This window comes from Phoca vitulina, unplaced genomic scaffold (assembly GCF_004348235.1).
Source record: "Phoca vitulina isolate PV1807 unplaced genomic scaffold, GSC_HSeal_1.0 scaffold71, whole genome shotgun sequence".
NCBI lineage: Eukaryota > Metazoa > Chordata > Mammalia > Carnivora > Phocidae > Phoca > Phoca vitulina.
In genome coordinates this window covers 9,416,536-9,444,250 of record NW_022589774.1, presented here as the reverse complement: position 1 = coordinate 9,444,250, position 27,715 = coordinate 9,416,536, and the positions used below count along the sequence as shown (strand labels likewise).

General features: G+C 42.2%; 1 protein-coding gene across 1 annotated transcript; it reads left to right on the top strand.

Annotated features, from left to right (window-relative positions):
- The first annotated feature begins 354 nt into the window (after positions 1-354).
- RNASEL (ribonuclease L) lies at positions 355-27,715 on the top strand. Its single transcript, XM_032393199.1, is given in 8 exon segments — positions 355-584; positions 3,166-4,826; positions 12,902-12,987; positions 14,163-14,368; positions 21,763-21,904; positions 24,653-24,798; positions 25,462-25,570; positions 25,572-27,715. Coding segments are annotated over 7 exon segments (2,214 nt in total). The 5' UTR covers positions 355-584; positions 3,166-3,352; the 3' UTR covers positions 25,623-27,715.

Below are 27,715 nucleotides of genomic sequence, written 5' to 3'. Positions count from 1 at the left end.
TGCAGGACCAAGTCTTTAGACTGCCCGACTGGTGCCCTTCTGGGCGGGGGGTGGGGGGGTGGGGGGGGTGGGGGGTGGGGGGTGGTCAGGGCCTCCAGGCAATGAGTGAGTTGAGTGTGCCCAGATGAGTGAGGGAGCTTGGGCTTTGGGTTTATTTAGCTTCCCTGAGCCTCAGATTCATCATCTGGGTTGTCAGGGGTTAACCGGGGTCATGTCACTTGTGAAGCAATGGTCAGGGGGCCCCGCACCCAGTCGGTGCTCAATAAATGTTTCTTTACCACTCATTTCCCTCAATAGGGGATTTGGAATAACGTGGTAAAGACGAAGCGGGCTCGGCTCGGTGTGGGCCGTCAGATGGGCCCTCTGCGGTCAGAGCGGAGGCCTCGCGGTCCTGCCAAGGGTTAAATGCGCTGTGGACTCGGGGGCGGGCGGCTTTACCTTCCCGGCTCTGTCCTCACTCCCTCTCTCTCTCTGCCCCGCCCCGCGGACTCTGATCACAGAGAGGAAGTGCTTTGCTGCTGGCCCCGCGATCTGACGATTGAACGCTCTCCAAGGAAGAGCGGAGGGGCGTCTGAGTTTAGAAGGTAAGAGGGGCTGGAGAGCTGGGGTAGCTTGAGAAATTGTTACCTTTGAGGGATTCCTTGGGCTCCGGGCTCTGGAGATGGAAAGGGGTGAGTGCACAGCGCGGAGCCCGCCGGCCTCTGGCCGGGCTCTCTGGTCCTGACCACCCCCCCCCCCCACCCCGGAATTCCAGGGTTCGCCCGCAGTCAGTCCAGTCCACGCCGTACCTAATCAAGCCATCTCTCTCTGTCCAGCACCAATGGTGAGAGCGAGAAAACGAAACCGAAAGCAGGCTTGTACCTGACAGCTATTTTACTTGGGGGTTTGGTTTCTTCGACTTCCCTTCTCTGCTCCTTTCTTTAGACCAGCCTGTCTCACACCTGTTGTAGCAGGAACTTTGAGCACAAACATGTGTCTCAAAGATTTCATTGCCAGGTGATTTGCTTTTGTAGCACAATCGATTTAGATCTCTGAGGGTGGGGGCTTGGAGAGTGTCCCGGTGGCCAGGTTGCTGAAAAACAGGCGCTTGGCGGGTTCTGTAGCAGCTGCAGTTTTACAAATCTGCAAGGACCAGTTCCGTGCTGTCTGGTGGCTGAACTGTGGCTCTGTTGCCCTCCTCTGACGAAGGGCAGTTGGACTAACTCAACACCACCAGCTCCCCCATTTGTGTAGCGTGTGTATGCACTTGGATGGCGAGAGTAGGAATCGCTGAATTTTGTTTTCCTGAAGGGACATTATTAAGTCTATCGGTTATTGAATGCCTAATATTTGCCATACTTTATATGCATGAGGGGACGGAAAATTGAGAATAACCTAATGTTACACAATTAGGCAGTAACAGTCTGAAGTTAAATGATCAAGGGTTCAAACTTAAATCTTGTGAGGTTGGAGTCTGAGCTCTTTCCACTTCTCTCTACTACTTTGAATAGAAGCACACATGCATAAAGACATGCCCAGAGCCAGTAAATACACTGAGAGGTGTAAGAAATGCAAATTGACACAAAACACATTTTTTCCCCTATAAATGAGGGTTTTTTTCCTTTTAAGAGACCATCTATTTCTAGTGAGAGTATGTTAATATGACACTGGAAGAAATTTATTAACATAGGTTGAGAATTTTTAAAACAATGATAATCCTTTTGTTACCGGACAGAGAACCGGTTCCAAACTCAGGTTTGCCTGCTGGCTGCTCACAAATCAGTACTAGAGAGGCAGGTAATGGTGGGAAAGGAAAGGCTGCTTTATTCAGAAAGCTGGCAACCTGGGAAGATGGCAGACTAATGTCTCAAAGACCGTCTTCCTCATCCTAGGGGAAGCTGGAGGGCTTTAGGGGGAAAGGCATGGCAAAGAGGGTGGGGGTGGGGGCTGCATGCAGGAGTGGCAGGTGCGGGCAGTCAGTCGTATGTCAGTATGACCCTAAACAGGTAGGCTAGCATCTCTAGCAGCTGTTCCTGAATGGAGTTAGGCCTTATCTTCTGGGAAGTCTGGTCCTTCACTCCTCAAGGCCAGTGGTCTGAAAACCTCAAGGAAAGTAAGTTAGTTCTGCTACAGATCAAGGGACTTAGGTCAGCAAGCAAAGAGTGGATAAGCTTGAAGCCAATTAACACTTAAGACCTGTTGGCATGCTGTTACACTTCGACCAGTCATTCAATTCTTGGAAATCTATCATAAGAAATCTATTATAAGATTTATCATAAGAAAACAAGCTTTAAAAAGCTGAATTTACTGCAACATTATTTAGAATGGTTAGAAAATTCCAATTTTAAAAATCTTGCTTAAAAGTTGTTTTTAAAAACTGTTTAGTAATAGGGAAATGAAGCAACTGACTGGTGGTGTATTGCAGAGCCATTAAAAATGTTTTAAAAGACTTTGTGATAACATAGGAAATTATTTATACAATGGCATTAGATGAAAGAAAGCAGGATATTTATACAGGATCCTCACATAGCATGATCTCAACTATTTTTTAAAAAATTTATAGAAATACACTAAAATAGGGGCACCTGGGTGGTTCAGTTGGTTGGGCATCCGACTCTTGATATCAGTTCAGGTCATGATCTCAGAGTTGTGAGATTGAGCCCTGTGGCGGGCTCCCGGCATAGTGCAGAGTCTGCTTGAGATTCCCTCTCCCTCTCTCTCTGCCCCTCTCCCTGCTTGCACTGTCTCCCTCTCTAAATAAATAAATAAAAATCTTTAAAAAAAATATACTAAAATCTTTTTTTAAAAGATTTTATTTATATATTTGTCAGAGAGAGAGAGCAAGCACAAGCAGGGGGAACCACAGGGAGAGGGAGAAGCAGGCTCCCCACCGAGCAAGGAGCCTGATGTGGGACTTGATCCCAGGACCCTGGGATCATGACCTGAGCCTAAGGCAGACACTTAACCAACTGAGCCACCCAGGAGTCCCCTAAAATCTTAACAATGCCTATTTCTGGGTGGTGGGACTGCAGTGTAAAAATTTTCTTGTTTTTAATTTATATATGTTCATAATATTCTATAATAAAAAGTTCTATATAAATAAGTAGATGTATTTTGAAAAAGTTGCTAGTAAAATTAATTTTTCTAATTCAAATGCTTTCTCACTATTATAAAATTACAAAATAGCTCATCTCCAGGTGGAATGTTAGAAGACTCCAAGAGTATTTCCTTCCTCATATTGCTGGTCCACAGCCAGATAAATTCTGTTTAACCTGATAGTGCAAAGAGCTCCATGTCTCTTTGATCAAGTCCCAAGGAGATAAGTTTTCATTTTCTCAAAGGCACAGAGTTGTAGCCAGTGGTAATTACCATCATGGAGACCAAGAGCCATAACGACCTTCAGGAGAGACCCACACCCTCCAGCAATGAGAAGACATCAGTGGATGGCAATGAGTTAATTGGAGCCGTTAAAGATGAAGACATCAAGCTGGTCCAACAATTGCTGGAAAGAGGGGCTGATGTCAACTTCCAGGACGAGTGGGGCTGGTCACCTTTGCATAACGCGGTACAAAGTTGCCAGGAGGACATGGTGGATCTTCTGCTTCGTTATGGTGCTGACCCTTGTCTGAAGAAGAAGAATGAGGCCACTCCCTTCATCATTGCTGGGATTGTGGGAAATGTGAAGCTGCTCAAACTTTTCCTTTCTAAAGGTGCGGATGTCAATGAGTGTGATGCTAATGGCTTCACAGCTTTCATGGAAGCCGCTGTGAATGGGAGGGATAAAGCCTTAAAATTCCTGTACGAGAATGGGGCAAAGGTGAATTTGAGCCGAAAGACAAAGAAGGATCAAAAGAAGCTTAGGAAAGGAGGGGCCACAGCTCTAATGGATGCTGCTGAAAATGGACATGTAGATGTCTTGAAGATCCTCCTTGATGAGATGGGGGCAGATGTCAAAGCCCGTGACAATATGGGCAGAAATGCTTTGATCTATGCATTTAGGAATTCTGATGATAGAAACGTGGAGGGCATCACTCGCCTTCTGCTGCACCATGGGGCTGATGTCAATGTGAGGGGAGAGAAAGGAAAGACACCCCTGATCCTGGCAGTGGAAAAGAAGCACTTGGGTTTGGTGCAGATGCTTTTGGAACAAGAACATATAGAGATTAATGAGACAGACAGTGAGGGCAAAACAGCGCTTCTGTTGGCTGTCCAACTCAGACTGAAGGAAATTGCTCAACTGTTATGCAACAAAGGAGCCATCACAGACTGTGGGGAACTTGTGATGATAGCGAGGCGCAACTATGACAGTTCCCTTGTAAAGCTTCTTCTCTCTCATGGGGCCAGAGAAGATTGTCCCCCTCCCGCTGAAGACTGGAAGCCTCAGAGCTCACGCTGGGGGGAGGCCTTAGAACACCTCCGCAGAATATACCGCCCTATGATTGGCAAACTCAAGATCTTTATTGATGAAGAATATAAGATTGCTGACACTTCTGAAGGGGACATCTACCTTGGGTTCTATGAAGGGCAAGAAGTAGCTGTGAAACGATTCTATGAAGGCAGCACACATGGACATCAGGAAGTCTCCTGTCTGCAGAACTGCCGAGCAAACAGTGACTTGGTGACATTCTACGGGAGTGAGAGCTACAAGGACTGTCTGTATGTGTGTCTTGCCCTCTGTGAGGAGACCCTGGAGGAACACTTGGCCAAGCACAGTGGGCAGGCTGTGGAAAACGAGGAAGACGAGTTTGCCCGAAACACCCTCTCATCTGTATTTAAGGCTGTTGAAGAGCTACATCTGCTGTGTGAATACACTCACCAGGATCTGTGCCCACAAAACATCTTAATAGGTGAGTCCCCAGTCTTCTCTTAGAAATTGCGAGGTCTTTATTTACAAAAAGAAAGGATTTTCATTACAAGGAGGAAAGGAGTAGAGTAAGTGTGGATTATTCAGTTTGAGGATTAATGCAACAGATTCATAATTAGAGTGCTATCTCTCCTGCTACCAGGTATAACCCTTACCCCAAATGGAGGTGACAGATGCCAATGGAATACCAGGCTAACCTCATATTTCCTTTGGCAAATACAAATATGAAGGTTATGTCTTGGATGGAGTCAGCTCCAGAAATTTGAATTCCTAAAGTAGCCTGCCAGTCAGAGAATCCTGAAGGTGTGTTCCTTCAGCCAAGATGGTAGCCACTGTGAAATTTTTTTAAACGATTTTATTTATGTATTTGTCAGAGAGAGAGAGTAAGGGCACCCAAGCAGGGGAAGTGGCAGGCAGAGCAGGCAAAGGGAGAAGCAGGGTCCCCTCTGAGCAAGGAGCCTGATGAGGGACTCGATCCCAGTACCCTGGGATCATGACCTGAGCTGAAGGCAGACGCTTAAGTGACTGAGCCACCCAGGCGTCCCTCCACTGTGAAATTTAATGGCAAAACCAAGGTCAAAACTGGGCATGCCAGGATAAGATGCAACAAGTGAAACAGACTCCAAGTGGGCAGAACGAGTCAGCACCCACTGGCCTCAGCCAAAAACAAAATAAACGAAAGAAACATTAAAGGAAAGAAGCAGAGTTGAGTGTAAAGTCCCAAGAGGTGATGTGGTGCAGTAGGAAGAGTCTTGGCTTTAGCCATGTGTAGGGAGGCTTGCAGCCTAGTCATGCCACTTTGTAGCTTTGCAGCCTCAAACAAGTCACTTAGTTCTGTGAGCCTTAGTTTCCTCATTTAAGATGACTAACACCTCTTTCATAAGGTTGTTATGAGGTCTAAGTGCAGTGTGTTAGACAAGTTACCTGTACGTAGTAGGTACTCAGCAAAGGCCAGGTACTTGTCTAGAGGGCTAAGCAGAAACAGATACCTAATCTACAGACATGTACTGAGATTTAAGGTAGGTGTAAGGGAACAAGACAAAAAGAGGGTTCAGGTATTGAAAGGCAGAGAACAGTATTTAAGGTCCTGGACAAGACCTGGAAGGAAGTAGGTAGACATCAGAATACAACTGGAATCTGGCTTTAATTTGAGGACAGGTGCTAGTGGCATTCCTTCCTGGTTTTAAGCAACTTTGTTGGGGAGACTGACAAAGGCCAGAAATATGTGCAGCTCTACAAAGTGAAGCAGAATCCTCAAGGTGCAGCCAAGGGCAGGGTCCTTCCCAGTTCTAACTGCTGATCTTGATGCAAAAGAGTCACATGTCACATTATAAAGAAAAATTACTTGTCACTAACTCTTCTTCAGAATTTCTGGCACCATCTCTTTTATTCTTAAGCTTGAACAATAGAGAATTGAGAATTGACTATATTTCTGCCTCCAGGTGGTGAACCTAACACATACTACAGACTGTTCTTTGTATTAGATCCCTAAAATGATAGGAAAAGATTGTTAAATGAATTCCTAGCTGGGATCAAAATAACAAAAGAGGTTTTACAGGACAAAATCTTTGAGGAATCATAAAGAGACTGAACATGATAGGATGGGATTAAAGAAAGACATGGGAACCCAGGACAAATGCAGGATGCCACAGCTAGATATTACTCATAAAAGTGGGAACCGTGCAAAGAAACACCACTCAGGAGTAATGGAAGCCAGAAGCAGGAGAAGACAAAAGATCAGCTAACAGGCAGATTGCTGTATCAGTAGAAAATAGGAAGATCACACCCTGTGCATTCCCCACAGACCAAGCATCTGTGCCAGGCCTGTCTGTCTGCAGACAGGGCTACTATTTGAGACACTGGGTGGTTGATAATCTCAAGAGAAACAAAGAGCAGTTAAATCCACAAGATTTCTGCCAAAGCACCCTACTAAGTGGCACATCCTGCTTACCCCCTAGTTTCACTGAATAAAACGCAAAGCAGAAGTTCAGACAACTGCCTCCATCTCTCCCCCGTGTTGGGTGGCATTAACAGAAGCAACTCAAAGGGATCAGGGATTCTCAACTGCAAAGTAAGGCTTACAGTCAAAAATCACTGAAGATATTTATGAAGTGCTGATACCATGAAAGAGATGCATGAAATAGAAGAACTTAGACCCAAAGAAACAAAGCTAACTGAGTGTGTTAGTTTCCTATGGCTGCTGGAACAAATTATCACAAACTTGGTGGCTTAAAAAGTAGAAATTTATTCTCCCATAGTTCTGGAGGCAAAAAGTATGAAATCAGTTCCACTGGCCCCAAATCATGTGTCAGCACGGCCAAATTCCTTCTGTAGGCTGTGGGGGGAGACCCTTGCCTTTTCCCTGTTCTGGTGGGCAGCTAGTATTCCTTGGCTTGTGGCATCACTCCAATCTCTGCCTCTGTAGTCATTGCCTTCTCTTCTGTTGTCAGATCTCCCTTTGCCTGCCTTGCATAAGGATATGTGTGATTGCATTTAGGACTCACCCTGCTAACCCACAATAATCTCTACTATTTCAAGATTCTCTCTCTCTTTTTTTAGAGAGGGAGAGAGAGTGTGAGCAGGGAGGGGCAGAGGGAGAAGAGAGAGAATCTTAAGTAGTCTCCACACTCACCATAGAACCTGACATGGGGCTCGGTCCCACTACCTTGAGATCATGACCTGAGCCTAAATCAAGAGTCGGATGCTGAACTGACTAAGCCACCCAGGTGCCCACTGTTTCAAGATTCTTAATCACATCTGCAAAGTCCTTTTGTGTGAGTGTATAACTATATAAAGTAATATTTGCAGATTCCAGGGGTTAGGACATGGGCATTTACTGAGTTTGCCATCCTGAGTAACCACAGTACTTTAAAGTAAGTATAATTAATAAAACCAGAGAACCAAGATAGGTTATTTCATCCAAGAAGCAACGATAAGCATTGTGAAAAGAACTGAATAGAGAATTTGGGAATTTAAAATATAATTGTTTAAAAATTTAAAACTCGAGACTGGATTGAAGATTAAATTAGCGAGCTAGAAGATGTGCCCGAGAAATTTTCCTAGGAAATAATAGAAAAGCATAAAGGGGTGGATAGGATTTAGATCCAAAGTTCTAACAGGCATTTCAGAGGGAAGAAGTAATGAGGTTGAAGCAATATTTGGAAAAAAAAAAAAAAGTGAGAATGTCCCAGAAATAAAGATAGATATAGTTCTCTTATTGAAAACTCACCAAGAGCTGAGGGTAAATAAGGAAAAAAACCCATTGAGTCGCAACTTAAAGGAATATCAAAACATCAAGGGAGAAAAAGAAAACCTCAAAAGCTCCCAAGAGAAAACAAATTACCTACATAGAAACCAGAATCAGGATTGGTAAGAGACTTCTTTCATCAGTAACCTGAATACAAAAAGAAGGAACTGAGGAGAAAGAACCTACTAACAGCTGAATCTTAGTATTCCCCCAGAATTCGTATGTTGAAACCCTGCAGATATCTCTTCAAGATAGTGATTTCATTTCCTTCAGATACACTTCTGTTTTATCTATTTTTAATTTTTTGAGAAACCTTCATGCTGTTTTCCACTGTGGCTGCACCAATTTACATTCCCACCAAAAACACACAGGGTTCCCTTTTGTCCACATCTTCACCAACTCTTGTTATCTCCTGTTTTTTTGATAATTATTCTAACAGATGTGTGAGATGATATCACATTGTAGTTTTGATTTGCATTTCCCTGATAATTACTGATATTGAGCACTTTTTCATGTACCTGTTGGCTCTTTTAATGTCTTTGGAAAAATGTCTATTCAGGTCCTTTGCCCATTTTTTAATCAGAGCATTTGATTTTTGCTATTGAGTTGAATGAATTTCATATATATAAATATATATATATTTCATGTACATAAGTATATATTTCATATATATAAATTTCACATATATGTAAACATATATATTTCATATGCATAGAAATTTCATATATATAAATATATATTAATATGTATATTTACTCCATATCAGATACATGATTCGTAAATATTTTCTTCATTTCTATACATTGCCTTTTCATTTTGTTGATGGTTTCTTTGGCTGTGCAGAAGCTTTTAGTCTGATGTTGTCTCACTTGTTTATTTTTGCTTTTGTTGCTCTGCTTTTGGTGTCATATCTAAAATATCATTGCTAAGACCAATATCAAGGTGCTTTTTCCCTATGTTTTCTTCTAGAAGTTTTATGGTTTCAGGTTTTACATTTAAGTCTTTAATCCATTTCAAATTAGCTTTTGTGAGTGGCATAAGATAGGGGTCTACTTTCATTCTTTTGCATGTAACTATCCAGTTTTTCCAACATCATTTTTTGAAGAGATTATCTTTTCCCCATTGAGCATTCTTGGCTCCCTTGTCAAATATTAGTTGACTGTATATGTGTGGGTTTATTTTTGGGCTCTTGATTCTGTTTCATTCATCTATGTGCCTGATTTTATACCAGTACTGTACTATTTTGATTATTAGGTCTTTGTAATATAATTTAAAACCAGGAAGTGTGATGCCTCCAGCTTTATTCTTTCTCAAAATTGCTTTGGATGGATTAGTGCCCTTATAAAAAGAGCTAGCTAGTTGTCTTTCTACCATATGAAGATACAGCAAAGAAGATGGCTGTCTGTACACCAATATGAGGGCCCTTACCATGAACGCAATGCTGCTGACACCCTGAGCTCAGATTTCCAGTGTTCAGAGCTGTGCGAAATAAATAAATTTCTGTTGTTTAAGCCACACCCATCTACTGTAATTTGTTATAGCATCCAGAATTGACTAAGACAACCATCAAATTATACATGATTCAAAATAAATACATATTTTTGATTGAAGTATTATTAACATACGGTGTTATATTAGTTTCAGGTATACAATATAATGATTCAGCAATTCTAGACATTACTCAGTGCTCATCATGAAAAGTGTACTTTAATCCTCTTTATTTCCCCCATCCCCCTACCCACCTCCCCTCTGGAAACCACCCGTTTGTTCTCTGTATTTAAGAGTCTTTTTTTGTTTGCCCTTTTTTCTCCCTTTGTTTGTGAAATCATATGGTGTTTGGCTTTCTCTAACTGACTTACTTCACTTAGCATTATACTCTCTAGGACCACCCATATTGCCACAAATGGCAAGATCTCATTTTTTGATGGCTGAGTAATATTCCATTATATATGTGTATATATATGCCATATCTTTTTTACCCACTCATCTATTGATGGACACTTGAGATGCTTCCATATCTTGGTTATTGTAAATAATGCTGCAGCACATAAGTGTGCATATAACTTTTCAAATTAGTGGTTTTGTTTTCTTTGGGTAAATACTCAGTGGTGGAATTACTGGATATATGGTATTTCTATTTTCAACTTTTTGGGGAACCTCCATACTGTTTTCCACAGTGGCTGCACCAATTTACATTCCCACCAACAGTGTGCATAAGGGTTTCTTTCTCTTCACATTATTGCCAACACTTATTATTTATTGTCTTTTTGATTCTAGCCATTCTGACAAGGGTAAGGTGATATCTCCTCATGGTTTTGATTTGCATTTCCCTGATGATGAATGATGTTGAGAATCTTTTCTTGTGTCTGTTGGCCCTTTGTATGTCTTCTTTGGAAAAAATGTCTATTCAGGACCTCTGCCCATTTTTAATCAAATTGTTTGTGTTTTTTGGTGTTGAGTTGCATATGTTCTTTATACATTTTTGATACTAACCCATTATTGGATATATCATTTGCAGATATCTTCTCCCATTCAGTAGGCTCCCTTGTCGTTTTGCTGATAGTTTCCTTTGCTGTGCAGAAGCTTTTTATTTTGGTGTAGTCCCAGTGGTTTAGTTTTGCTTTTGTTTTCCTTGCCTGAGGAGACATATCTGGAAAAATGTTCCTATGGCCAATGTCAAAGAAATTACTGTCTGGTTTTTTTTCTAGGGGTTTAATGGTTTCAGGTCTCACATTTAGGTCTTTAATCCATTTTGAGTTTATTTTTGTGTATGGTGTAAGAAGTGGTCCATTTTCATTCTTTTGCATGTAGCTGTCCAGTTTTTCTAAGCACCAGTTGTTGAAATACATTTTTTAAACATTTAAGGATCCAGGAAGACTTCCTACCCACAGACCATATATGAAAGAACTGCTAGAGGATATGCATAAGGAAGGAGAGAAAGAGCCTGGTAGAAAACAGTGACTTATAAGCAGCAAAGAATAAACAAAAAAAATTAATTGTTTAAGTAACCTAAATATGTGTTATTTTTAATGAAAAATTATTTATTTATTTAATTAAAATTTTTAATTAAAAAATATCATCTTAGATGATATCGCTCTGGTGGGAGTGAGGATGAAGAGACTCTTGATTCACTGACAGCAGGGTGGAGTGTGCAAATTTTATCCTAACTCTGCCCACCAGCTGTTAGCAGTCTGTGATTCTATAAGTGCAGAAACTAAGTGTAAGAGTTTAAAATTTTTATAGCACTTTAACAATGTTGACTGAATCTAAAAATAAATAAAAAACCCTGGGGCTCGTTAAAAAAAAAAAAATCAAGTGTTAGAAGAGTTGTGAAGTGTTCCCTTAGGTGCTTGCAAATTTAAGTAGCAGAGAACTCAAAGTGGCTTAAACAGTGAAGGGGATTTATTAGTTGGAATAGCTGTAAGCAGTCCCTGGTTTCCAATCTGCACCCTCTGCCCCTTCAACCTCATTGCAGGCTACTTTCCAACTTCATCCCTTCTCTCCAGGCTGTCGGGCCTCCTTTCTGTCAGAGTGGAATTCCTCAGGTTCCTTTTCGCCTTGGGAATTCCTATCTGGAATTCTCTCTTCCCTGTTCCATTCACCCACGTGAATTCTACTGATCTCTGTTCTCAGTGTCCTTCCTTAAAGGAAGACTTTTCTCTCCCACACAGCCATGTGGCTCTTATTATACACTTTCAGAGCATCCTGCACTTCGGGCTAGCATTTTTAAAGTTGCAATTAGGGGCACCTGGGTGGCTCAACCAGTTAAGCATCTGCCTCCGTCTCAGGTCATGATCCCAGGGTGCTGGGATCGAGCCTTGCATGGGGCTCTATGCTCTGCGCAGGGTCTGCTTGTCTCTCTCTGTCCCTCTCCCTACTTGCTCTCTCTCTTTCTAAAATAAATAAATAAATCTTTAAAAAAAATAAAGTTGCAATTAATTTTACATTCACTCATTGCTCAGAGACTCAAAACTCCACAGGGCCTGTGCTGTGTTCTCCTCTTTCACTGTCATTTTTCCCCTCACTAGACCCTTGTTGAATAGTTTAATTGTTTCGTTTTTGTTAGATTGTGGGTTTCCACTCAACTTTGATATCTAAGTTTAGAACCAAAGGGGTTTGAGAAGCACACAATTGTGCTGACCATCCTGCTGCCTGTAGTTACCCAGTTTGCTTTCTTAGACACCTTCAAGCCAGAAGCAGGAGCTACTTCTTCAAGGACAGGTCACTGACTTGCTCTCCTTTCATCTTTTTCCTGACCTCACCCATCCATGCATCCTTCTTCCCGAGGACTCAGTGGCTTCCTTCAAGAGAGAACGATTCTGAGGAGGGCAAGGAGGTAGTGGCTCATTCCAAGCACGTGGTTAATCCATGATAACTGATTACAGTGTCATAGGGGGCTGTGCTTGGTGGGCTTGATTGAGTGGAGCGCTGTGGTAAGCTGCTCTTGGATTTGGAGTCTCGTTGGTTAGTTGTTACTTAGCCTTAGGAAGTCAACGTATCTCCTGCCAACAGTCCCTTTATAAATCTGTGCTCATTGCCCCCAGGAATTGCCTGAATGGGGAACTGGTTAACTTTATCCTCATCCTTCCCCATGCCCAGGCCTGGAGAAAATGAAATTTAAATCCTGCCATTGACTAATAAGTCAAATGACACTGTGCACATGGCTCTTTGAAGAATAAATAGCCATGCAGATATAAGCTTTATTATTGCCTTCTTCAGAAATGATAGCGCATTGTGGTACATATTTATTCAAGTTAATTACAACATGAAGAGAGAGGATTTTCACTGTATCTCTATAAACTATCCCTTAGATTCCAAGAATGCTGTTTGCCTGGCAGATTTTGATGAAAGCATCAAGTGGACTGGAGAACCGCAGGAAATCAAGAGAGATCTACAGGTAAATTCTACAATTGGTTTACTTTTCCATCTTTCTGCTTCCTTATTTGTTTCGTTCATTCCCTTATTTCCTATGGCCAATTAGACGTCATTTCTGTTTTACCTCTTCTAACTAACTTCCAAGGCATTCGCCCAGGGCTCACTGCCTTCCCTCCCTTGCCGACAGTGGCATTTCTCTGGGCTGCTGTGGCCCCTTTCTGTATCTCTTTGGCTCTCTCTTCCTCCACCAGCTAGATAGGAAATGAATTGAGCATGCCATACCTCTTCTAAAATTACCTTCAGGAGGTATGTCCAAATGGCCTCCAAAATTCCTGCAGGAGGTATTTCCTGCCTGCAGACAAAGCAAATGGGATTTCTTTTCCCATTCCGTTCAAACTCGTATGCTAAACTCCTAGAAGGGCCAGATACGAAGGCCCTCTGAAACCCATGGGAGGGATTGGATTGGTCTTCAGCTTGAAAGAAACTAATCTTGGCCACAGAGGTTAAGAGCCTGAAATAGCTGTTTCTCCTGGGAGGAGACAGCAGAAACAGAGCCTGACCCCTGTGGACCAAAGCTCCCAGGCTGACTCTCACCCTGTCCAGGCAGTTTCCTCCTGGGGGGGTTCTCCAGGGTGCAGAACGTTCAACCCTGGGGCAAGAGCTTTCCAGCCACATTTGGCCTTTGCTGCTAAAAGGATTTTAGTTCCTTCCGTGACTGGTGTCTTGCCTGCTGTAGGAAGTGCCTATGTTGGCCTCCTGCTTGACCTTTCTTCCCTGTCATGGCCTAACTCCTGGAGCTGTCACCGTGTCCCACTGGACCTGGACTGGCTCCTTTATCTGCCATCTCACATAGTCCCAACCCAAAGTCTCAGTTTCCAGTCAGAGACCTGGCATTTCCCTTGTTGAAAACAGTTTTCCTCTCCCCTGTTTATTGACATTCGATCCATACTTTAAGGTCCAGCTCAAATTCCTCTTCCTCTAAGCAGTTTGCCCTGACAACTCTGGCCTAGGATTATCTTTTGCTCCTTATAAACCTAAATTGTGGGGACCATATACTGTCTTGAAGGGTTCTCCATGCAGAACCTGTGGACTCCTCGAGATTTCTCCCACTTTCCATTTGGTCATAACCTGCACCACACCTCCATACAGAGTGAGAATTCACAGACACCTTTGGCTTGATTTGTGGCTTTTGTGCAGGCCCTTGGACAGCTAGTCCTATATGTGGTAAGGAAGGGAAAGCTCCCTTTTGAGACACTGAAGACTAAAAGTAATGAAGAGGTGATTCAACTTTCTCCAGATGAGGAAACTCGGGACCTCATTCATCAACTGTTTAACCCTGGAGACAATGTGCAGGGGCACCTGAGTGGCCTGCTGGGTCATCCCTTCTTTTGGAGTTGGGAGAAGTAAGTAAAAGTTGCTCTCATAAATAAATAAATAAAATCTTTAAAAAAAAAAAAAAGTTGATGGCATATTCCAGGCCTCCAGAAGGGAGACAATGAGTGTATTAGTCATGAGATATATATATGTTCAAATGATATATAGCTAGATAGATATAGATATAGATATCCAAATGATAAATATAAATATAGATCTACTTATTAAAAATATTTTATTTATTTATTTAGAGAATCTTAAGTAGATACTGCTGTGCTGAGCACAGAACCCGACGTGGGGCTCTATTTCAGGACCCTGAGATCATGACCTGAGCCGAAATCAAGAGTGAGGCACTTTAACCAACTGAGCCACTCAGGCATCCCTATATATTTATTTTTTTAGAAGGAAATGGCTCATGCAGTATTAAGGCTGAGAATTCTCACGATCTGCCTCTGCAAGCTGGAGACCCAGGAAAGCCCATAGTGTAATTTAGTCCAAATCCAAAGGCCTGAGAGCCAGGGGCACTGATGATGTGGGTTCCAGTAAGGGTCTGAAGGCCTGAGAACTGGGAGGGCTGAGGGCAAGAGAAGATTGATGGCCCAGCTGAAAAAAATCAGACAAGAAGGGATGAGTTCCATCTTTTATTCTATTTCTTTTTTAATATTTATGTCAATAAAATTTATTTTTTTACCTTTCTTTTTTTTAAATTTTATTTTATTATATGTTAGTCACCATACAATACATCATTAATTTTTGATGTAGTGATCCACAATTCATTGTTTTCGTATAACACCCAGTGCTCCATGCAGTACGTGCCCCCCTTAATACCCATCACCAGGCTAACCCATCCCCCCACCCCCTCCCCTCTAAAACCCTCAGATTGTTTCTCAGAGTCCATAGTCTCTCATGGTTCATCTCTCCCTCCGATTTCCCCCCCTTCATTTTTCCCTTCCTTCTCCTAATGTCCTCCATGCTATTCCTTATGTTCCACAAATAAGTGAAACCATATGATAATTGACTTTCTCTGCTTGACTTATTTCACTTAGCATAAGCCCCTCCAGTCCCATCCATGTTGATGTAAAAGTTGGGTATTCATCCTTTCTGATGGCTGAGTAATATCCCATTGTATATATGGACCACATCTTCTTTATCCATTAGTCTGTTGAAGGGCATCTTGGCTCTTTCCACAGTTTGGCTATTGTGCTGTGAACACTGGGGCTCTATTTCAGGACCTCAGGAGAGCTCTTGCCCCAGGGTTTTCCAATTGGACATTGCTGCTGTGAACATTGGGGTGCATATGGCCCTTCTTTTCACTACATCTGGGTCTTTGGGGTAAATACCTAGGAGTGCAATTGCTGGGTCATAGGGTAGCGCTATTTTTAATTTTTTGAGGCACCTCCACACTGTTTTCCAAAGTGGCTGTACCAACTTGCATTCCCACCAGCAGTGTAAGAGGGTTCCCCTTTCTCCACAACCTCTCCAACATTTGTTGTTTCTTACCGTGTCAATTTTTGCCATTCTAACTGGTGTAGGTGGTATCTCAATGTGGTTTTGATTTGAATTTCCCTGATGGCTAATGATGATGAACATTTTTTCATGTGTCTGTTGGCCATTTGTATGTCTTCGGAGAAGTGTCTGTTCATATCTTCTGCCCATTTTTTGACTTGATTATTTGTTTTTTGGGTGTTGGGTTTGAGAAGTTCTTTATAGATCTTAGATACTAGCCCTTTATCTGTAGTGTCATTTGCAAATATCTTCTCCCTTCTGGGGGTTGCCTCTTTGTTTTGTTGACTGTTTCCTTTGCTGTGCAGAAGGTTTTTGTCTTGATGAAGTCCCAAAAGTTCATTTTTGCTTTTGTTTCACTAGCCTTTGGAGATGTATCTTGAAAGAAGTTGCTGTGGTCGATGTCAAAGAGGTTACTGCCTATGTTCTCTTCTAGGATTTTGATGGATTCCTGTCTCATGTTGAGGTCTTTCATCCATTTTGAGTTTATCTTTGTGAATGGTGTTAGAGAATGGTTGAGTTTCATTCTTCTGCATGTGGCTGTCCAATTTTCCCAGCACCATTTATTGAAGAGACTGCCTTTTCCCATTGCATATTTTTTCCTGCTTTGTCAAAGATTATTTGACCATAGAGTTGAGGGTCCATATCTGGGCTCTCTATTCTGTTCCGTTGGTCTATATGTCTGTTTTTGTGCCAGTACCATGCTGTCTTGGTGATCAGCTTGTGATATAGCTTGAAATTGGGTAACATGATGACCCCAGCTTTGTTTTTCTTTTTCAACATTTCCTTGGTGATTGGGGGTCTTTTCTGATTCCATACAAATTTTAGGATTGTTTTTTCCTGCACTTTGAAAAATGTCATTGGAATTTTGATTGGGATGGCATTGAAGGTATAGATTGCTCTGGGTAGCATAGACATTTTTAACAATATTTATTCTTCCAATCCATGAGCATGGAATATTTTTCCATCTTTTTTTGTCTTCTTCAGTTTCCTTCATGAGCGTTCTGTAGTTCCTAGAGTATAGATCCTTTACCTCTTTGGTTAGGTTTATTCCGAGGTATCTTATGGTTTTTGGTGCTATAGTAAATGGAATTGTTTCTCTAATTTCTCTTTCTACAGTTGCATTGTTATTGTATAAGAAAGCAACTGATTTCTGTGCATTGATTTTGTATCCTGCCACATTACTGAATTGCTGGATGAGTTCTAGTAATTTTGGGGTGGAGTCTTTTGGGTTTTCCACGTAAAGTATCATGTCATCTGTGAAAAGAGAGAGTTTGACTTCTTCTTTGCCAATCTGAATACCTTTTATTTTGTTTTGTTGTCTGATTGCTGTTCCTAGGACTTTTAGTACTATGTTGAACAATAGTGGCAAGAGTGGGCATCCTTGATGTGTTCCTGATCTTAAGGGAAAGGCTCTCAGCTTTTCCCCATTGAGGATGATATTTGCTGTGGGTTTTTCATAGATGGATTTTATGAACTTGAGGAATATTCCCTCTACCCCTATACTCTGAAGAGTTTTAATCAGGAAAGGATGTTGTATTTTGTCAAATGCTTTTTCTGCATCAATTGAGAGGACCATATGGTTCTTCTCTCTCCTCCGATTAATGTGTCCTATCACATTGATTGATTTGTGAATATTGAACCACTCTTGCATCCTGGGGATAAATCCGACTTGGTCATTGTGGATGATCCTTTTAATGTATTGTTGGATCCTATTAGCTTGGATTTTGTTGAGGATTTGGGAATCCATATCCATCAGGGATATCAGTCTGAAATTCTCCTTTTTGATGGGGTCTTTGCCTGGTTTGGGGATTAAGGTAATGCTGACCTCATAGGATGAGTCTGGAAGCTTTCCTTCTGTTTCTATTTTTTGAAACAGCTTCAGGAGAATAGGTATTATTTCTTCTTTGAGTGTTTGGTAGAATTCTCCAGGGAATCCATCAGGCCCTGGACTCTTGTTTTTTGGGAGGTTTTTGATCACTGCTTCAATCTCGTTACTGGTTATTGGCATATTCAGGTTGTCAATTTCTTCCTGTTTCAGTCTTGACCGTTTATAGGTTTCCAGGAAGGCATCCATTTCATCCAGATTGCTCACTTTATTGGCATAGAGTTGTTGATAATAATTTCTAATAATTATTTCTATTTCCTTGGTGTTAGTTGGGATCTCTCCCCTTTCATTCATAATTTTATTAATTTGGTCCTTTCTCTTTTCTTTTGGATAAGTCTGGCCAGTGGTTTATCAATCTTATTAATTCTTTCAAAGAACCAGCTTCTAGTTTTGTTGATCTGATCTACTTGTTTCTGGTTTCTAATTCATTGATCTCTGCTCTAATCTTAATTATTTCTCTTCTAATGCATGGCTTAGGCATCGTTTGTTGCTTTTTCTCTAGTTCTTTAAGGTGTAGAGTTAGTTGGTGAATTTGGGATTTTTCTATTTTTTTGAGTGAGGCTTGGATGGCTATGTATTTCCCCCTTAGGACCGCCTTTGCAGTGTCCCATGGGTTTTGGACCAATGTGTTTTTGTTCTCATTGGTTTCCATGAATTGTTTAAGTTCTTCTTTTATTTCCTGGTTGACCCAAACATTCTTGAGCAGAGTGGTCTTTAGCTTCCAAGTGTTTGAATTTCTGCCAAATTTTTTCTTGTGATTGAGTTCCAGTTTTAAAGCATTATGGTCTGAGAATATGCAGGGAATAATCTCAATCTTTTGGTATTGGTTGAGACCTGATTTGTGACCCACTATGTGGTCTATTCTGGAGAAAGTTCCATGTGCATTCGAGAAGAATGAGTATTCTGTTGTTGTAGGGTAGAATGTTCTGTATATATCTATGAGGTCCATCTGGTCCAGTGTGTCATTCAAAGCTCTTGTTTCTTTGTTGATTTTCTGCTTAGATGATCTGTCTATTGCTTAGATGAGGTCTCCTACAATTAACCTATTGTTATCAATATGACTCTTTATTTTGGTTAACAGTTGGCTTATGTAGATGGCTGCTCCCATGTTGGGGAGCCTAGATATTTACAATTGTTAGATCTTCTTGTTGGATAGACCCTTTAAGAATGATATAGTGTCCTTCTGTGTCTCTAACTACAGTCTTTAGTTTAAAATCTAATTTGTCTGAGAATTGCTACCCCAGCTTTCTTTTGAGGTCCGCTGGCATGGAAGATGGATCTCCATCCCCTCACTTTCAGTCTGGATGTATCTTTAGGTTCAAAATGAGTCTCTTGTAGACAGTATATGGATGGGTCCTGTCTTTTTATCCAGTCTGCAACCCTGTGCCATTTTATGGGAGCATTTAGGCCGTCCACATTGATTTCGTTTGTTCTCATTGGTTGAGAGTGATTATTGAAAGATATGAATTTATTGTCATCATGTTGCCTGTGAAGACCTTGTTTTTATAGATTGTTCCTGTAAATTTCTTTTCTGTATCACTCTTGGAGTCTTTCTCCTCTTATAGAACCCCCCTTAATATTTCTTGCAGGGCCGGCCTAGTGGTCACATGTTCTTTCAGTTTCTGCCCGTCTTGGGAGCTCTGCATCTCTCCATCCATTCTAAATGACAGCCTTGCTGGATAAAGTATTCTTGGCTGCATGTTCTTCTTGTTTAGTACCTTAAATATGTCTTTCCAGGCCTTTCTGGCTTGCCAGGTCTCTGTGGGTAGGTCTGACCTTATTCTTATGTTCCTCTCTCTGTACGTAAGGAATCTCTTCCCCCTAACTGCCCTTAAGATGGCTTTCTTGGTTCTAAGATTTGTGAGTTTTACTATTACATGCTGGGGTGTTGGCCTGTTTTCCTTGATCCTGGGAGGGGTCCTCTCTGCCTCTAGGACACAAGTGATTGTTTCAATCCCCAGATTAGGGAAGTTCTCAGCTACGATTTGCTCAATTATATCTTCTAGTCCTCTCTCTCTCTCTACCCCTCAGGGATCCCAATAATTCTGACACTGGAACGTTTCATGGTGTCACTTATTTCTCTGATTCTATTTTCATGGATTCTGAGTTGTTTTTCCCTGGCCTCCTCTTTTCCCTTTTTATCTACTAAATGGTCTTCCAGGTCACTAATTCGTTCTTCTGCCTTGCTTACCCTAGCTGTTAGATTATCTAGATTAGATTGGATCTCATTGATAACATTTTTAAGTTCTGCCAATTCAGCTTTCATTTCTGCCCTTAGAGACTCTATGTTGCCATTAATTGATTTCTCCATTCTAGCCATTGTCTTCACAATTGCTAGCTTGAATTCCATCTCTGACATCTTGGTTATATCTGAATGCATTTGTAAATCTTTGGCATAAATCATAATCTCTGAGTCTTTCTTATTTTGGGGGTTCCTCCTCCTAGTCATTTTGTTGAGGGGTGGTTGAGGGAATGTATGGAGTCCAAATTATTGACCACAACCCAAGCAAGATGCACCTGTTTTCTAGGGACCTTAGGGCTGCTGGCCTCTTGTTTTCCCAGCCTGTCTTCTGGGGGGAGGGGCCTGCCTCACTGTTACTCAGGCAACCCTGTTTGGGCAGAGTTGCCCTGCCCTCTATGAGGTGGGATGGGCTTGGTGAAAACCGGTTTTTTGGGGCTTTTGTTCTCTGGGGGCTTTCCCTGGCAGCTTTCTGCGTCTCTTCCGAGAGAGCAGAAGAGACTGTTTCCAACCCTCTGCCTCAGAGCAGAGAGATTGCCATCTGTTCTTCAGTGAGCTCTCCCGGCCACACTATCTCAGTTTCTGTCCATGCTGCTATAAACAGCAGTGTCCTGGGTTGTGTGCCCCTCTGCAGGGCTCCCAGTCCTGCCTCCAGGTCAGGGCACGTCTCTGCCCTTTGTGCTTCTAAAACCAGCAGCCACCCCAGTTCGCACGCTTGGCCCTGCTCTGGGTTTCCCTCTGGGGGGGCTGCCCTAAAGTCCTTTCCCTGCTGCTACTGGTCTGCAAGTCTGTGCCCCAGCCCTAGCATGAGAGGCCATCGCTCACCGGTGGTGTAGGATCCCCACAGCTCCCTACCCCTTCTGTTTATCCTCCGACATCTGCCCGTGGAATCCCAGCTCCCTGCTTGTACCTTGAAACGAACCGCCTGCGATATTCTGTTTGTAGAGATCCAGATCTATCTTCTTACATCTCAGGCTGATTTCGTGGGTGTTCAGAGTGGTCTGGTAGATATCCAGCTCAGTTCCGGGGACTGGTTGGAATAGGGTCCCCTACTCCTCCGCCATCTTTTCCCTTCCTCCATATTCTATTCTAAATAGGCTGTCAGTGGGTTGGATGAGGCCCATTCACATTGGGGATGGTGATCTGCCTTACTGAGTTCACCAGCTCAAATGCGAATCTCATCTGGAAACACCTCACAGATACACCTAGAATATTATTTAATCTGGGCCCCTTGTGGCCAGACAAATTAACACATGATATTAACCATAGTGGTAGGGCGGTGTGGGAATGAGTCAGGCTAGGAATCAACAGACCCAGGCTCTCCTCTCAGCTTGGCATTTCCTGGCTGTGTGTCTTTGGAGCAGTGACTTAACCTCTCTAGATTCTGTTTTTGTTTTGTTTTCTTTCTTTTTTTTAATTTTAAAGATTTTATTTATTTATTTGACAGAGAGATAGAGAGCACAAGTAGGCAGAGCAGTAGGCAGAGGAAGAGGGAGAAGCAGAGTCCCCACAAGCACGGAGCCCAATGTGGGGCTCAATCCCAGAACCCTGAGATCATGACCTGAGCCGAAGGCAGACGCTTAACCGACTGAGCTACCCAGGTGTCCCTCTGGTTTTGTTTTCTGAAGAACAGCAAAAGAGAGAGAGAAAAAGATGCCTGTCTGCCTCTCTCATCATGCAGGATTTTTAGAGACATGGTTTTACTACTTTTATCAAAAAGCAAAATGTAACATTGTTTTCTTTCTGAAAAGAGAGGGCAGATGGAATGACCATGATAATTCTGTCATCCTCAGCCGCTATAGGACCCTTAGGGATGTGGGAAATGAATCTGACATTAAAAGTTGCAAAAGACGATTGCATAAGAGCAAGATTGTCCAACTACTAAAACCTGAAAAATCTGAATGTTCCAGAAGTTTTGCCAAGTGGACTTCTAAGGTATGAACAGTTCCTATGGTCTGGAAGTTATTCTAGGAATAAGGATCTGTATAATGTGTTAAGTTAGTTTTTCTAACTTTTTTTTTTTATATTGTTGGCCTGGCTCAACCAAGGGGTGGAAGAGGTGATTTCCCTGCCTGTCTCTCCATCCCAGTCCCCCTCTGCCCTGTTGGGTCCCTGCTCCATCTTTCAGAGGCCAGGCCCTCCTGACAGACAGACTTTCATCTACACTCCTCTTTAGGAAGGCCTTGTCCCAGTCCAGGGGTCTTTTCCTTTCTTAGGGCTCTTTCCTTCCAGCCTTGGTTCTAAGAGAGGCCTGGCTAATGATCTTATTACTACTGTGACAAGAGCAGCTGATTAAATAAGAGTTTAACCCCAAGGAGCTGCTCCACCATGAGGCTTCTCATCCAGGGAGTGATCAGCTGCCTCTGCTATCTGTGTACAGCCCAGCTCTGAGCAGCCACACACACATCTACCTTCTGCCTGAGAAAACACACTGTGAAGAAAAGGTGATCTTTCAAATTCCTCCTCTTCAGGAAAGGGTCCACCTAACTTGAACTAAATATAGTAAAACATAAAAAATCAGCCATCATCTCAATCTAGTCGGTGCTATCAGAACTTTCTTTTTTTTTAAGATTTATTTATCTTCAGAGAGAGAGTGCATGCGTGTGTGTGAGAGCAGGGAGGGGGGAGGGGCAGAGGGAGATGGAGAGAGAGAGAGAGAATCTTAAGCAGACTCTGTGCTGAGTGTGGAGCCCGAGGCAGGGCTACATCTCTGAGATCATGACCTGAGCCAAAACCAAGAGTTGGACACTTAACCAACTGTGTCACCCAGGCACCTCCCAGAACTTTCATTATTATTACTTAGCAGACATCTATCAAGTACCAGTTACCTGCTGGACCCACACAAGGCCATGGGCATGTGAAGCAGAGTACAGCATGGTCCATGCAAGGCCGAGAGACCCACGGAAACATTGCCTGTGGGATGCATGCTGGGCAGCCCAGAGACTGTGCAAAGCACTATGGGAGAATCCATAATCCTCAGTTCTTTGACTGAGACCAACAGCTTCCCTATCCTGTGCCTGATCTAGGACTGCTTCTCCCACACCTCTTTGTTTCTGACTCTCATTTTGCTTTCCTTCCCTCGCTTGCCCCTAGATGATACATCACACTCATAATTGCTGCCTTGGTGTCCATCTTTCCGGCTACCCTGCAAATTCCACAAGGGAAGAGACTGTCCGTTGTCTTGTCCACTACTGAATTCCTGGCATGGAGTAGGTGCACCATGACTCTGCTAATGAATGTCTATAAAACTTCAGCTAAGGGGCGCCTGGGTGGCTCAGTCGGTTAAACGTCTGCCTTGGGCTCAAGTCATGATCTCAGGGTCCTGAGATCGAGCCCCGTGCCCGGCTCCCTGCTCAGCGGGAAGCCTGTTTTGCCCTCTCCCTTTGCCCCTTCAGCCTGCTCGTGCTCTCTCTATAATAAATAAATAAAATCTTAAAAAAAAAAAAAAAAGCCTCTTCTAAAACTTAAACTTGCAGAAATAGAGAAGTCTGAAACCAAAGCCGATGACAGTAATAGCTGACAATTCTCTAGTGCTGACTATATGGCAGTTACCATTCCCAGGGCTTTATGAGTCTCCACGGTTAATCCTTATAACAACCTCTGAGCTAATTGCCTCCCTGTCACAGGTGGGCCCATGGAGGCACAGACAAATCACTTTTTCCAACGGTCCAGAGCCAGCCCCAGAGTCTGCCACTGGGCAGTCTGGCTGCCAAGGCCGTGTGCTAAAGCCACTCCCTGCAGGAAGAGATGGTGCCATCGAGTCCACCAACCCATTTAACGGTTGAGCACATTGAGACTCAGAGGTGTGACCTGAAATAGCCAGGACTGGAGAGGCAGAGATTGGCAGAACCGGGAGGGAAAACCTGTTCTTTCGTTTCCCAGTTCATCAGTTCTTTCCCCTAAACTTCATTGACTTATATTGAATTTTGACAGACTCAAGTCTTATCTGTTAGTTCCCATGTGAGACTTTGATTTTCTGTTGCTTTTCGTGACTTGCCCATTTTCACGGTTGGACGTTCAGCTTTGCGGCGATGTGGAGGAGCCAGGTTTTCCAGTGTTTACTGCTGCCTCCTCTCCACAGGCTGCCCCGTCCTGCCACACAGACAGGCTTTCTAAATATGACAGCCATCGACAAGGGTGCACGCACAAAGAGAGAGGCGTTGACTTGAGAGAAACTGCTCTGGGACACTTAGAGGCAAGGAGAAACATGAGACCTTTGGAAATAGAATTCAAAAAAAAACCGAACAAAAACAACCACCCTCGCTTCGGCAATGGCTGTCAGGTCTATTGTTAGTCTGAATGAATCCTCTTCAAGGGGGAAATGCAATCAGTTACCAACTCGGATGGGTCACTGCAAGGATAAAAATACTGCATAGCATGATGAGCAAATTTCCTGGTATAACAGCCAAAGAATTCCTAAACCATGTTTCAATATATTTAATTTCTCATGAAAATAGTTCATTTGGAAAAGAGAGACTGGAATGTAGAGTTCCTTATGATCCCGCATCCAGACGCCATTACTGTATAGTATTTACTTCCATTCATTTCTTTCTATTAATTTGCTCTATTAATTAGTGGTAAATTGGGCATATATTCAAATTTGTATTTTGCCTCTTTGTATTAACATCCCATGAGGATTTATTCTGTGGTGCTACCACATCTTTTGCATAATGTTTTTTTTAGATTGACAAGTATGTTATGGGAGAAATGAATAAATTTTATGAAAATAAAAGGTACACCTACACCTACACCTATAAGGACACTGTGAATGATCTGCTAAGGTTCATCCGGAATCTGGGAGAACATATTAATGAAGAAAAAAATAAGGAGTGAGTATTATTTCTGTTCCTGTAAGCCATATATGAAATGAGGATGATTAAAAAATCCCATTCTAAATTTATATCTGCTATTTGTTAGAAAGAAGAAAATTTATTTTGATGAAATGAAAAGTAATTCCTTCCCTCTGTTTGGAAAAGGGCCAACACATTGTCAGAACAATAAATGATGGATGTGCCTGGCAGGCTCTCATCTTCCTTCTTAGCTTTTTGCTGAGCCCTCTTGAACAGAAGGGTAGTGACTCCCTCGTGGGAAGCAGTGCGGGGGACTGGGCAGCTGGGTAAGGTGAATGTAGCACTGTAAATGTCTAAAAAGTAGACCCGTGTTAGTGAAATCAGCTTTTGCTGCCCAAAATGGTAGCTGCAAACTCAAAAAACCTTGCAGTTTTCAGGGCTTTTTTGGATTTTGGAACTGTAGGTAAGAGATTGTGGAACTATATCATCTCCATGTTATGAATGATAAAACTGGGGTTCACAAATAAGTTGCCAATTAGCTGAAGAGTTGTTAGGAGATGAATCTTGTTCTGTTGGATTCCAAAGTCCTGACGTGCTCTGCTCTAGAAATTGAGGGAGCAAAGAGATCTCCAGGCCCAGATGCTATAAAGGGGGAAGATGATCTGGGGACAACAATGCTAATACATTTATGTTTCATTTCAGGATGAGGTCGAGAATTGGAGAACCTTTCCAGTATTTGCAGAAGAATTTTCCCGATCTGGTCATGTATGTCTATAAGAAACTACAGAACACAGAATACAGAAAGCATTTCCCCAAAAACTCACAATCCAAACAAGCATTGGTGTGATGAAGGTCAGCCCTGAGTGGTGGCTGAGGCTTTTGCTTTCAGGGAGGCACTTATTTAGCTGTGTGATCCTGGGCATGTCACAACTCTCTGGGCCTCTTAACTAACCTGGTTGCTTGCAAGGGTGAGTTAGATAGTGGATGTGTCAGGTCCCGGCACAGTGCTCAGTATTCCCCACATGTTTATAACCAAAAAAGTATACACTCCAACTACCCTCCTTGTCCTTCTTACAGGTAAAGCTTAGTGGCAGGAGCTGGGTGGGGGGGCATCTTGCTAAGAGTCCTCTTATCAGTTGCAACGAAGGAGTGAGTGCTTAGACCTCTAATGCTTGATTATCTCATTTGGTTCTCCCAATGACCTTGCAAGCTAGGGTTTGTTATCTCCACATAAGAACTGGCAGACCTGGGGCACCTGGCTGGCTCAGTCGGTAAAGCATGTGACTCTTGGTCTCGAGGTTGTGAGTTTGAGCCCCATGGTAGGTGTGGAGATTACTTAAAATCTCTGGAAAAAAAAAAAAAAGAACAAGAACTGGTAGACTTGAGACTCAGACAGTTTGAACTACTTGCCCAAGATCACACAATTTTTACAGAGCACTGTATAAATGCATGTTGTGTTATTGTTATTACTCACGTGGGTACTTTTGAACTTAATTACTAGCCCAGGGATCTTCTGGATGGATCCCAAAAGGAATATGTCAAGGGGACTCCAGGAAGCTCATTCATTCATTGACTCCACTTATTCATTCATTCAATATTTTTTAAGCACCTAGAATAAGCCTAGGCACTAATTGTATGAATTCCATTCCTTCTAGAACCACCTGCACTGGTTTTCTATGACCTTATGGCAGTAGTTCTCAACTAGGGGCAGTTTTGCCCCTGAGGGGCCATTTGGCAGTGTCCAGGGATGCTTTCGGTTTCAAATCTGGAAGATAAGGGGATATTATTGGCATCTGGTAGATGGAGGTCAGGGATGATGCCAAACATTTTACGGTGCACAGGATAGCCCCCCCACAACATGGAATTATCCAGCCTAAAATATCAGTTGTACCAAGACTGAGAAACACTGCCTTAAGGGATCAGGACACCTTTGAACTGACTTGGGCCCCAGGACCATGGATTATGTGGACCACCTCACAGAGGAGTGACTTGGATTTGTTTTCTTGCTTTTGAATTTGTAGTGAAACAATTCCAGTGTCACCTCTCCAAGAAGTCCCCTGAACACCCTCACTTTCCACACCCCAGTCCAAGTGTTTTCTCTGGCTCCCTAGCACCTATAGCCACATCAAAGCATGCTTCCCTCCACCTTCACATGCTTCTTCCCTACTGGACTATAAGATAAGAGCTCAAGTGCCAATGAGTTATATATATAATGAGATATATATATATATAAAATTTATTTGTATCATTAATGCTTAGCAAAAAGTCTGCCACATAAATATTCATTGAAAAATGAATGAACCATCTTCATACATGAATAATAATGCTACCTTACATTTTAATGGTGCTTTATAATTTATAAATTACACCTACATATTTTCTCTTTTAGTTTTCAAAACAATCCTGTGAGGTAAATGCTGTTATCCTCATTTTGCAGATGAGGATAGAGACATGTTGATTTGCTCTAATACATAGCTAGGAAGTATCACTGTCTTGATTTGAACATATTTTCTGGCATTAAGTCTGATGTATTTTCCACTTATTCTCATTGTGGTGGTCAAGGTGGAGCTTTGTAATGGGAGGATCTGGGGAAACAAACAAAGAAACAAACAAAAAACAACAGTATCTTAGGTTCTTTCTGAAGAGAAGGTAGCTTGAACCAGGCTTCATTGACTTCATTAAAGTCAAGAAGTGTTGGAAGTTAAACTAAACAAAATTGACATTGATGTCTTCCGCTCTCACCTATGATTGCATGGATCATTCTCTCCTTGCTTAAAAAAAAAAAAAGGAAGTACTGGAAGAAAGAAACTTCAGGCTGTTCTAAAGGTTTTAGAAACAAGAAGATTGCTTTAGGTTTTAAAATTAAGTTTTGTTTTTTTGATTTGTAGTAAGCCTGGATATGTCAATCAAAATGCCCATTTGTAAAGCATATTCAATAAAACTTGGAATCATCTTA